Source organism: Procambarus clarkii, chromosome 5, assembly GCF_040958095.1.
Source record: "Procambarus clarkii isolate CNS0578487 chromosome 5, FALCON_Pclarkii_2.0, whole genome shotgun sequence".
Taxonomy (NCBI): domain Eukaryota; kingdom Metazoa; phylum Arthropoda; class Malacostraca; order Decapoda; family Cambaridae; genus Procambarus; species Procambarus clarkii.
This window is the reverse complement of record NC_091154.1, coordinates 2406954-2420618: the sequence shown is the minus strand read 5'-3', so window position 1 is coordinate 2420618 and position 13665 is coordinate 2406954. Positions and strand designations below refer to the sequence as shown.

Here is a 13665-nt window from a genome sequence, read left to right as displayed (position 1 = left end):
GTTAGACGTGTTTGTATGTGACGACTCGCAAAGTTCACTGTACACCTAGTCTCTGAATTAGCAGAGTTACTGCTGTAAATAATGTACTGGAGTGGTGATGTTACTGGGGAACTGTGATGTTTAATATGGAAAATGAGGTGAATATACAGGCATTATTTTGAATGTGTTTAGCGTTGTTTTCCTATTTGCTGTCCTCTATGCTGATGCCGCCTCATGCTATTGCTATGGGAAAGGGGGTTAATGAGGATGAGAAAGCTCTACAGTGTCTATTTTGTGTTTTTAGGTAAGAGTGTGGCACATCCCGGAGGCTGGGTTGACCGAGAGTCTGGCCAATGCAGATTACTCGCTCCCACAATTTGACAAACGTGTTGAAAACGTGCTCTTTCACCCTACTGCAGAATTTTTACTAACTGTGGCATACTTCGACACTGTCAAACTCTGGGACATCAAGCACGAGAAAGAAATTTTCAGTGAGTAATGACGTAATCTACTCTGTATTTGTAATATTTTAATTTTTTTTAGAGAGATTGGTTAGTAATTTTGCCTTGGCTCGTGAGGCAAGGTGAAGATAAGTAGTTTCTTAATAAATTAGCGAGTCGGCATTTTGTTGGAATTTGTGTCATACCATCAGCCTGATTCGTTACAGGGTGAGTACACTTTTACTCATGACGTTACAGGGAGAGTACACGTTTACCTTGACTCGTGAGACGGGGGCAAGAACTGTACTCTAATTATTTATCACTTAGTGAGTCAAAGTGGGTATGGGTCAGTGTCATACCATTGTCCGTGTTGTTCGAAGGAAAAATTTTTCCTCTGCTCTGTAATTTGCAGATGACAGGCTGTAGCTCTTGGTAAGTATGGAGGCTGCTGTTACTAATTCTTTGGTGCAACTAATTATAGACGAGAATTTAGGCTTGTTTAATGTGGCTTAATTGAGGGAGGGCGGCAATGCCATGTTGCCGTGTTCATAATGCCAAGTGCAATAGAGGTGTGTCTTGTTGTCAAGTTTGTAAAATAAATGAAATTGTTTGCCTGTAAATAAATAAATAACAAAAATTCCCATGAGACACTTATAAAAGTTAAAATTTAAGTAATTTTTTATAAAAAGCTAACATTGTTAACAACAAATTCCATATAATAACACTTGTTAAAGGTTTAAGTACATTGAGGTAGTGGCACTTAAGTGTGTCTGTAAAACAAGAGTTTACCAGACACGCCCAACTACCACATAATCCCAGTGTTACGCTACATAAACATGAACTGCACTCTTCCTAAAATATAATCACAAATAATAATAATAATAATAATTTGAGTCATGGAGTTGTCTTTGGCATCATCCAAGCCATGGTTATAACGTGGCCGTCGTCATTATCATCTCTACCGTACCGTGTGATCATCACCAGACAAGACCCCCAAATATTGCCCGTCACACCTGCCTCCCATATTCTCCAGTACACCGCAGGAAACACGGCACGTGACAATATCACACTAAGCGCTTGTGCTTTGTGCCTATATATATATTACCCCCCGTCACATTTTGTTGGTTGCGTTAAAAGGACCAATCTCACTGTCATCTCTGAGATTTTATAGCATGTCTCTGTTCTTGTCTTGTATATAAAGTAATTGTTGTTGTTGTTTAAGATTCGGTACTTGGAACACAAAGTTCCAAGTAGCACAGGCTATGGTGAGCTCATAGTTTTTTGTTTTTACATAACAAATATCATAAATTTTTATGTAACAAGTAACAAAGTAATTGGTTAAATACAGAATACATTAGAAATGGTGTCTAATTTTTTTTTTGTATAAAAACACCTATTATTATTTTGGCATTCCAATTGCACAAAAACGCATCATCCATACTTAGTAAATGTTTCGATGATATTAAAATGCATCTCGGAATTCCCAAAATGCACTTTAACCCTTAAACTGTTCCTGCCATAGGAACCATTGTGGACTATGGTAGGAACCATTGTGACCTATGGTAGGAACCATTGTGGACTATGGTAGGAACTATTGTGGACTATGGTAGGAACCATTGTGGCCTATGGTAGGAACCATTGTGGCCTATGGTAGGAACCATTGTGGACTATGGTAGGAACCATTGTGGACTATGGTAGGAACCATTGTGGACTATGGTAGGAACCATTGTGACCTATGGTAGGAACCATTGTGGACTATGGTAGGAACCATTGTGGACTATGGTAGGAACCATTGAGGACTATGGTAGGAACCATTGAGGACTATGGTAGGAACCATTGTGGACTATGGTAGGAACCATTGTGGACTATGGTAGGAACCATTGTGGACTATGGTAGGAACCATTGTGACCTATGGTAGGAACCATTGTGGCCTATGGTAGGAACCATTGTGGCCTATGGTAGGAACCATTGTGGCCTATGGTAGGAACCATTGTGACCTATGGTAGGAACCATTGTGACCTATGGTAGGAACCATTGTGACCTATGGTAGGAACCATTGTGACCTATGGTAGGAACCATTGTGACCTATGGTAGGAACCATTGTGACCTATGGTAGGAACCATTGTGACCTATGGTAGGAACCATTGTGACCTATGGTAGGAACCATTGTGACCTATGGTAGGAACCATTGAGGCCTATGGTAGGAACCATTGAGGCCTATGTATTATTATTATTATAATAATAGGTATTAGATCTATTATAAAAGCACTTTTGCATCAGTATTCTAGTAAATTCATTTGCTAACATTTTGACAAAATGTATAGTTACAACCTAAAAAAAGATTGAGAAAAGGTTACAAAGGCGGCCAGCATGGCCATTTGAGTGTCGGCAAGTGGGACCTTGAGATGCCTGGATCGTTTGCGGTCAGGAATGCACCAACGAGTCGGAATGTTAAAATGTTAATAGGCCATAGCAGTTATTTGTCATTAACCATGTAACAATCTGCTGTTGCTTTTTGGTGTGCGACTCTGTATCGTCGGTAGCGAGGATTTGGCCTGATGCAAACTATAACCAGTAGTTATTTCTTGTTGCTTTTGTTATTTTTTTGAAGTATAACATCAGTTTATTGGCGAGGCTGTAGCCGCAGGTCAGTTGTAATCACACTAACATCCTGGCCTCCCTCCAACAACCATCTCCGCCGCACACAGGCTTCAGTGGCCACGAGGATCAGGTGCAGAATACAAGCTGGCATGGTAACGGCTCCCTGTTTGTTACCACGTCCAAGGACCGCACCATCCGTGTCATTGACCCTCGGGCAGATAAGGTTGCCTACGAGGTTAGTGTTTAGTATTAAGTGGTTTAATATGAATTTTGTGGCATTGTAGATGAGAACTAGTGTCAGCAGTCCTGTTAGTTGGGGGCTTTTGATAATCTGTTGTTAGTTGGGCTTAATGAGTGGGAATATATTACTGCATGGGTGTAAATGGGTGCTCAAGTCACTCATTTGTATTTCTCAAGATATATTTTTAGCTTGAAGTATGAAGTTAAAAATCAAATGCTTGATCATTTTCATTTATGAAACACCTGATGTTAATGTATTGCATTTGTAATACTTGTTTGAAACTTGTTCTGAGGAGTTGCATTCATACTTGCTGCAAGTATTGGCAGTTGTGCAGTAGACCACAGTGCTTGCTATGCTCCTGTGCTTGCCTCGCAAGCGAGAAGACCCGCGTTTCTCCAGGGGCAGGGTCTTATGTACATGGGCGATTATTTTCTGGCATTGTGGCACTTCCCAAATATTCCGCGCCTCTTGATGCCCTCCCCACGGTGCTTCCTAACAGAATTAAAAGTAATGTTTTCCCCTAGTCTATGTCATTCGTGGGGATGAGGTGAGGCAGGAGTTTTCGGTAATAATGTAACCCATGATTGAGGGGTCTTCTGTAAGGTTAGGTTCATTTTTTCTCCCTTGTGACCTTATTTGATTATTTATGTTTAATTCGGTATTTATAAGGTCATTCAGGAAGGCAGCCCCCATGAAAACCATAGGTTTACTGTACATTAGAAAATTAAGTAAGATACACCACGATAAATGGAGATGTAAGGAAATGATTTAGATGAATAGGTACTTTAGGTTGGATAAAGTAGGTACTTATTGGACACATGGAATTTTTTTAGGTAAATACCAGTAGCTTGACAAGGAAGTTGCATAAATAGGCACAAAATAAATAGGTAAATAGGCACCCAAGATGCTTACTCATTTCCTGTAAATCATTACACTGGGCAATTAATTGGTTAAATAGGTACTTGAGGTACTTGTTATCAATAGGTTTGCAAGGAAATTATTTGCATAATTACGTACATGCGGCAATTATCCGCACGGAACAGATCAGTGCCATTTTGTATTCTCGTTTGTTTTAGGCGGAGAGCCACAAGAGCCCCAAGGACTCAAGAGTGGAGTGGCTGGGCCAGACTGACCGCGTGCTGTCCACCGGCTGGGACGGGTCGCGGATCCGCGAAGTCAGAATACGAGATCTCCGTAACTTTTCCAAACCTTATAAAATTCAGGGTTTTGACTCTTCCACTGGGTAAGTTGGGTCATGGTGAGTGGAGCCGGGAGTTTGGGACGAGTGTAATAAATGGGCAAGTGAGAGGTGATGAACTGAGTGAGTGGGAGTGTGATGAGCAGGTCGAGAGGGAGTGTAGTGGGCTGGGTGAGTGTGAATGTAGTGGGCTGGGCGAGTGAGAGTTAGTGAATAAAGGTAACTGGGTTATACTCTTCAGTGTTACATTATTTAATATATTTAATTAGATAGTTGCATATTTAACTGCTTCCCTAGCATGGGCTAGGGGTTCATGCCAGGCTCTTGACACCCTCAGGAATAAATAACGTCATATTGTCTTGGCCTGCAGTTTTGAGGTGAAGACTCCCATTACAACCCTTACCTGATGCAACACTCAAGGAGCAAGTCCAGGTGCAACACTTGCCAAACCCACTCACCATACCAATGAAGAAGAGCAAGGATAGCCATGAACTACACCTATTGAAAATACAAACTAGTCACCGTGACACGAGCCAAAACACCCTGCTGAGCATATCTAGCAAGTAACCACTCCAACAGCACACTCTTTGGGGACCCTAAGTATGTGTGTGAATGTATAAGTCTTGTATCAAGGCCAGAGAAAGAGTCCCACCGACACTGCTAAGGTTGTGACCCAACTGAAGAGAGTCGGAGAATGATAAGGCTACCAAACAACCTTTGAGATATATATGGTGACCATTGGTCTTCGACAATTAAAGCCTGGGGAAGATAATCAACAAACCAAACTGAAGTCAGGCATATACACCGTGAATGGGCACCATGCTGGGGAGCAAGTACTGTGTAGTGCTGCCTAGTACTGACACCTGGATGACCCCATTGTCCTGGCCGGGGAAGCAGGCGAGGCACCGCTCAGGAAGGAGTGTAGTGCTGCCAGGTACTGACACCTGGATGACCCCATTGTCCTGGCCGGGGAAGCAGGCGAGGCACCGCTCAGGAAGGAGAGTAGTGCTGCCTAGTACTGACACCTGGATGACCCCATTGTCCTGGCCGGGGAAGCAGGCGAGGCACCGCTCAGGAAGGAGAGTAGTGCTGCCTAGTACTGACACCTGGATGACCCCATTGTCCTGGCCGGGGAAGCAGGCGAGGCACCGCTCAGGAAGGAGAGTGTCACTTTACATGATGCTCTTTTGATTTATGTCTTAGAATTAGTGGAGAGTATCCATTGACTCAGTTTTTAAAGCCTAAATTTTAGTCATAGGCATATTTTAACCGATCTCTTTCTTTCACTCGTGTGGGACAGCATTTTGATGCCGTTGTTTGACTCGGACACCAACATGCTGTTCTTGGCGGGCAAGGCTGATGTGAGCATCATGTATTGGGAGGTGACAGAGAAAGACCCTTTCCTCACAGAGGGTCTCAAACACAATGGTAAGTCTTCAGGCAACTAGTTTTTCACTGTGTGTTTTTAAAATATTAACCTGACTCAAAGATTCCCCTCTAATATCCTAGAGATGGCTCACTAGAGCAAGGATTCAGAGTACACTGTATGTACATGTCTTCACTTACAAGAATCTTGCCTCTTTACCTAGATTACGGTGGCTGTGTCACTATGCAGTGAACAGTTTGGAAGTTTTTGCCCAACCACTTGGGATTGGGTAGAGCGACGGTCTCGCTTCATGCAGGTCGGCGTTCAAAGCCGACCGTCCAAGTGGTTGGGCACCATTCTTTCCCCTCATCCCAGTGCTATATAGTCATAATGGCTCGGCACTTTCCCCTAATAGTTCCCTTCCCTTCTGAACCATTTCATGGTCATCCTCAACTCCTGGTTATTATTTTTATGGATGACCTTACACCATTTTAAAGCTCATAAACTGTTCAGGAACTATGCAGATATGATTGAGGTAAGAGGTAGAGATCTAGCTCGTGGGAATGCAGATGCTTCGTGATACCTTGCTCTCGTGCAATTCCCGTCGTTGGAGACATGAAGGTGTACGTAGGTGTATCAGTGTCCCACCCCCTCCTCCCCCTAGTCTAACTACTGACCTTTCCAGGATGCAACACATGGTAATTGCCTAACTTCTGGATACCAATTTTAGTGCAATCTGAGCAGTTGCATCAGGTGAAAGGAAATGCTCCCAATCATTTCTCTCCTGGCCAGGGATTGAACCCACATCTCTCGAGTGATGTGGGTCCCCATCCCCGTGGTGTAGTGGTAAGACACTCGCCTGGCATTTTGCGAGCGCTTTGTCCTGGGTTTGTATCCTGGCCGGAGAGGATTGACTGGGCGTCAATCTTCAACTGCAGCCTCTGTTTGCCCAACAGTAAAATGGGTACCTGGTTGTTAAACGATTAGGCGGGGTCATATTCTGGGAACATAGGATTAAGGCCTTGCCCGAAATGCTATCTGTGCTAGTGACTGTTTAAGAATGTAAGACCTCTGGTTGATACCTGGTTGATACCTGGTTGATGGGGTTCTGGGAGTTCGTCTACTCCCCAAGCCCGGCCCGAGGCCAGGCTCGACTTGTGAGAGTTTGGTCCACCAGGCTGTTGCTTGGAGCGGCCCGCAGGCCCACATACCCACCACAGCCCGGTTGGTCCGGCACTCCTTGGAGGAATAAATCTAGTTTCCTCTTGAAAATGTCCACGGTTGTTCCGGCAATATTTCTTATGCTTGCTGGGAGGACGTTGAACAACCGCGGACCTCTGATGTTTATACAGTGTTCTCTGATTGTGCCTATGGCACCTCTGCTCTTCACTGGTTCTATTCTACATTTTCTTCCACTTGTATATATAAATAAATAAATAAATAAATAAATACAAATAAAAAATAAAAGGTGTAGGCTGAGGATGTAGATTACTGTGGAAGCTGTGAAATGTATTGCTTCCAGTTGATGGGTGGAGGGTGGGGGGGGGATTATTGTTCTGCTCACTCACAGTTCTGCGGAAACATAACATTGTTTGGCACATTCATTTTTTCCATTCAGTATACAATATTTTGCATGTGGTAGGTTTTTTGGGCACAGCAAGTAGTGTGTTGAGCTGGATCAAAATGTGGAAGTGATGTAGTGCGTGTTACCTATCATGTGTACAGACGAACAGAGGATTGGTAGGATTGCTGACTGTGGGTCATGCTAGTGCCCATACATTGGGATGCCTTTGGCCAAAACTGTGTATTACTGGTGTAGAAAAGTTACTTAACTGGCTAAGATATTTGTTTTTGTCCTGGTTTAGAGATTTCCATTTAGTGTGTGCGGTTATCAAAAACATTTCACCTGTATTAAATTTAATATTTTACAATGTGCACAGGTTCGGTGCAGACCAAGGGGGCGTGTCTGGTCCCGAAGCGCGGCCTAGACGTTATGACTGGAGAAGTGAACAGGCTCTTGCAACTCACCTCAAACGCCATCATTCCCATCACGTATCAGGTGCCCAGAAAGGTGAGGATGTGATCCGTTCCAAGTACTTTCTGGCTTTGCCTAATGCAAGGTTAGTTAATGTTGTTTAATTACTATTGGTGGTTGCTAGTGGATGGTTATTTATTAATGGTGGCTTATCTAACTGTGTCTGTGTGAAGGAAGATTAACACTTGGACTTCTGTTATAGTTTCTAATTTCTCACCATCTCCTGTACTAGGCCTCCACTCTCACACCATCTCCCGTACTAGGCCTCCACTCTCACACCATCTCCCGTACCAGGCCTCCACTCTCTCACCATCTCCCGTACTAGGCCTCCACTCTCACACCATCTCCCGTACTAGGCCTCCACTCTCTCACCATCTCTTGTACTAGGCCTCCACTCTCACACCATCTCCCGTACTAGGCCTCCACTCTCTCACCATCTCCCGTACTAGGCCTCCACTCTCACACCATCTCCCGTACTAGGCCTCCACTCTCTCATCATCTCCCATACTAGGCCTCCACTCACACACCATCTCCTGTACTAGGCCTCCACTCTCTCACCATCTCCCGTACTAGGCCTCCACTCTCACACCATCTCCCGTACTAGGCCTCCACTCTCACACCATCTCCCGTACTAGGCCTCCACTCTCTCATCATCTCCCATACTAGGCCTCCACTCTCACACCATCTCCCGTACTAGGCCTCCACTCTCACACCATCTCCCGTACTAGGCCTCCACTCACACACCATCTCCCGTACTAGGCCTCCACTCACACACCATCTCCCGTACTAGGCCTCCACTCTCTCACCATCTCCCGTACTAGGCCTCCACTCTCACACCATCTCCCGTACTAGGCCTCCACTCTCACACCATCTCCCGTACTAGGCCTCCACTCTCACACCATCTCCCGTACTAGGCCTCCACTCACACACCATCTCCCGTACTAGGCCTCCACTCTCTCACCATCTCCCGTACTAGGCCTCCACTCTCACACCATCTCCCGTACTAGGCCTCCACTCTCACACCATCTCCCGTACTAGGCCTCCACTCTCACACCATCTCCCGTACTAGGCCTCCACTCTCACACCATCTCCCGTACTAGGCCTCCACTCACACACCATCTCCCGTACTAGGCCTCCACTCACACACCATCTCCCGTACTAGGCCTCCACTCACACACCATCTCCCGTACTAGGCCTCCACTCTCTCATCATCTCCCATACTAGGCCTCCACTCACACACCATCTCCTGTACTAGGCCTCCACTCTCTCATCATCTCCCATACTAGGCCTCCACTCACACACCATCTCCTGTACTAGGCCTCCACTCTCTCACCATCTCCCGTACTAGGCCTCCACTCTCACACCATCTCCCGTACTAGGCCTCCACTCTCACACCATCTCCCGTACTAGGCCTCCACTCTCTCATCATCTCCCATACTAGGCCTCCACTCACACACCATCTCCTGTACTAGGCCTCCACTCTCTCACCATCTCCCGTACTAGGCCTCCACTCACACACCATCTCCTGTACTAGGCCTCCACTCTCTCACCATCTCCCGTACTAGGCCTCCACTCTCACACCATCTCCCGTACTAGGCCTCCACTCACACACCATCTCCCGTACTAGGCCTCCACTCTCTCACCATCTCCTGTACTAGGCCTCCACTCACACACCATCTCCCGTACTAGGCCTCCACTCTCTCATCATCTCCCATACTAGGCCTCCACTCTCTCACCATCTCCCGTACTAGGCCTCCACTCTCTCATCATCTCCCATACTAGGCCTCCACTCACACACCATCTCCCGTACTAGGCCTCCACTCTCACACCATCTCCCGTACTAGGCCTCCACTCTCACACCATCTCCTGTACTAGGCCTCCACTCTCACACCATCTCCCGTACTAGGCCTCCACTCTCTCACCATCTCCCGTACTAGGCCTCCACTCTCTCACCATCTCCCGTACTAGGCCTCCACTCTCACACCATCTCCCGTACTAGGCCTCCACTCTCACACCATCTCCTGTACTAGGCCTCCACTCTCTCACCATCTCCCGTACTAGGCCTCACTCTCACACCATCTCCTGTACTAGGCCTCCACTCTCACACCATCTCCCGTACTAGGCCTCCACTCTCTCACCATCTCTTGTACTAGGCCTCCACTCTCACACCATCTCCCGTACTAGGCCTCCACTCTCTCACCATCTCCCATACTAGGCCTCCACTCACACACCATCTCCCGTACTAGGCCTCCACTCTCTCACCATCTCCCGTACTAGGCCTCCACTCACACACCATCTCCTGTACTAGGCCTCCACTCTCTCACCATCTCCCGTACTAGGCCTCCACTCTCTCACCATCTCCCGTACTAGGCCTCCACTCTCACACCATCTCCTGTACTAGGCCTCCACTCTCTCACCATCTCCCGTACTAGGCCTCCACTCACACACCATCTCCCGTACTAGGCCTCCACTCTCACACCATCTCCTGTACTAGGCCTCCACTCTCACACCATCTCCTGTACTAGGCCTCCACTCTCACACCATCTCCCGTACTAGGCCTCCACTCTCACACCATCTCCTGTACTAGGCCTCCACTCTCACACCATCTCCCGTACTAGGCCTCCACTCTCTCACCATCTCCCGTACTAGGCCTCCACTCTCACATCATCTCCTGTACTAGGCCTCCACTCTCACACCATCTCCTGTACTAGGCCTCCACTCTCACACCATCTCTTGTACTAGGCCTCCACTCTCACACCATCTCTTGTACTAGGCCTCCACTCTCACACCATCTCTTGTACTAGGCCTCTACTCTCACACCATCTCTTGTACTAGGCCTCCACTCTCACACCATCTCTTGTACTAGGCCTCCACTCTCACACCATCTCCCGTACTAGGCCTCCACTCTCTCACCATCTCTTGTACTAGGCCTCCACTCTCACACCATCTCTTGTACTAGGCCTCCACTCTCACACCATCTCCTGTACTAGGCCTCCACTCTCACACCATCTCTTGTACTAGGCCTCCACTCTCACACCATGTCCTGTACTAGGCCTCCACTCTCACACCATCTCCCGTACTAGGCCTCCACTCTCACACCATCTCCTGTACTAGGCCTCCACTCTCACACCATCTCCTGTACTAGGCCTCCACTCTCACACCATCTCTTGTACTAGGCCTCCACTCTCACACCATCTCCCGTACTAGGCCTCCACTCTCACACCATCTCCTGTACTAGGCCTCCACTCTCACACCATCTCCTGTACTAGGCCTCCACTCTCACACCATCTCTTGTACTAGGCCTCCACTCTCACACCATCTCTTGTACTAGGCCTCCACTCTCACACCATCTCTTGTACTAGGCCTCCACTCTCACACCATCTCCCGTACTAGGCCTCCACTCTCACACCATCTCCCGTACTAGGCCTCCACTCTCACACCATCTCCTGTACTAGGCCTCCACTCTCACACCATCTCCTGTACTAGGCCTCCACTCTCACACCATCTCCCGTACTAGGCCTCCACTCTCACACCATCTCCCGTACTAGGCCTCCACTCTCACACCATCTCCTGTACTAGGCCTCCACTCTCACACCATCTCCTGTACTAGGCCTCCACTCTCACACCATCTCTTGTACTAGGCCTCCACTCTCACACCATCTCTTGTACTAGGCCTCCACTCTCTCACCATCTCCTGTACTAGGCCTCCACTCTCACACCATCTCCTGTACTAGGCCTCCACTCTCACACCATCTCCCGTACTAGGCCTCCACTCTCACACCATCTCTTGTACTAGGCCTCCACTCTCTCACCATCTCCTGTACTAGGCCTCCACTCTCACACCATCTCCTGTACTAGGCCTCCACTCTCACACCATCTCCCGTACTAGGCCTCCACTCTCACACCATCTCTTGTACTAGGCCTCCACTCTCACACCATCTCTTGTACTAGGCCTCCACTCTCTCACCATCTCCTGTACTAGGCCTCCACTCTCTCACCATCTCCTGTACTAGGCCTCCACTCTCACACCATCTCTTGTACTAGGCCTCCACTCTCTCACCATCTCCTGTACTAGGCCTCCACTCTCACACCATCTCCTGTACTAGGCCTCCACTCTCACACCATCTCCTGTACTAGGCCTCCACTCTCACACCATCTCTTGTACTAGGCCTCCACTCTCTACACCATCTCCTGTACTAGGCCTCCACTCTCTCACCATCTCCTGTACTAGGCCTCCACTCTCTACACCATCTCCTGTACTAGGCCTCCACTCTCACACCATCTCCTGTACTAGGCCTCCACTCTCTCACCATCTCCTGTACTAGGCCTCCACTCTCACACCATCTCCTGTACTAGGCCTCCACTCTCACACCATCTCCCGTACTAGGCCTCCACTCTCACACCATCTCTTGTACTAGGCCTCCACTCTCTCACCATCTCCTGTACTAGGCCTCCACTCTCACACCATCTCCTGTACTAGGCCTCCACTCTCACACCATCTCCCGTACTAGGCCTCCACTCTCACACCATCTCTTGTACTAGGCCTCCACTCTCACACCATCTCTTGTACTAGGCCTCCACTCTCACACCATCTCCCGTACTAGGCCTCCACTCTCACACCATCTCCTGTACTAGGCCTCCACTCTCACACCATCTCCCGTACTAGGCCTCCACTCTCACACCATCTCCTGTACTAGGCCTCCACTCTCACACCATCTCTTGTACTAGGCCTCCACTCTCACACCATCTCTTGTACTAGGCCTCCACTCTCTCACCATCTCCTGTACTAGGCCTCCACTCTCACACCATCTCCTGTACTAGGCCTCCACTCTCACACCATCTCTTGTACTAGGCCTCCACTCTCACACCATCTCTTGTACTAGGCCTCCACTCTCTCACCATCTCCTGTACTAGGCCTCCACTCTCACACCATCTCCTGTACTAGGCCTCCACTCTCTCACCATCTCCCGTACTAGGCCTCCACTCTCACACCATCTCTTGTACTAGGCCTCCACTCTCACACCATCTCTTGTACTAGGCCTCCACTCTCTCACCATCTCCTGTACTAGGCCTCCACTCTCACACCATCTCCTGTACTAGGCCTCCACTCTCTCACCATCTCCTGTACTAGGCCTCCACTCTCACACCATCTCCTGTACTAGGCCTCCACTCTCACACCATCTCTTGTACTAGGCCTCCACTCTCACACCATCTCTTGTACTAGGCCTCCACTCTCTCACCATCTCCTGTACTAGGCCTCCACTCTCTCACCATCTCCTGTACTAGGCCTCCACTCTCACACCATCTCCTGTACTAGGCCTCCACTCTCTCATCATCTCCCATACTAGGCCTCCACTCTCACACCATCTCCTGTACTAGGCCTCCACTCTCTCACCATCTCCCGTACTAGGCCTCCACTCTATTTCAATCTGAAAAGCTTCTTAGAATCTGTTTGGTACTTTACAAACCTTCAAGTTGTTTTCTGAGGAGTAGTTGCAGGATTAGACGAGCCAGAGGGCAGTTCAGAGTGGCTTGTGAAGCCTGTCGTCTGTCCAAAAGATAGAAGGCAGACTAAGAATATCCCATTTTCTAGGGATTACCCTTTCAGTCCTGTTGTGCAACAGAACAACAGAAAAATCTTCAGGTTTTTACTTCCTGTTTGGGAGTCACACCACTATTGTATGTTAGATGAATGTTTGCGTATATAGCCTCAATGACATTGTTACAGTGCCAGTGATATTCATTATTTATATGGTATCAATGACCTTAGTGTCACAGTGATGTTATTTATTAATCAGTTAATCC

The 13665-nt window shown here is 47.7% G+C and overlaps 1 protein-coding gene across 6 annotated transcripts in view; it reads left to right on the top strand.

Moving 5' to 3' along the window:
- pod1 (coronin pod1) overlaps positions 1-13665 on the top strand; it is a 95931-nt gene that overhangs the window by 10383 nt on the left and 71883 nt on the right. For 3 of the 6 annotated variants that reach the window (XM_069338153.1, XM_045752261.2, XM_045752241.2), the window contains exons 4-8: positions 284-470; positions 3128-3255; positions 4338-4504; positions 5760-5887; positions 7766-7896. In XM_069338153.1, coding sequence (XP_069194254.1) covers positions 284-470; positions 3128-3255; positions 4338-4504; positions 5760-5887; positions 7766-7896 — 741 coding nt within the window. The remainder of the gene's footprint in view (positions 1-283; positions 471-3127; positions 3256-4337; positions 4505-5759; positions 5888-7765; positions 7897-13665) is intronic. The other 3 variants (XM_069338143.1, XM_069338128.1, XM_069338135.1) reach the window with 1 other exon arrangement.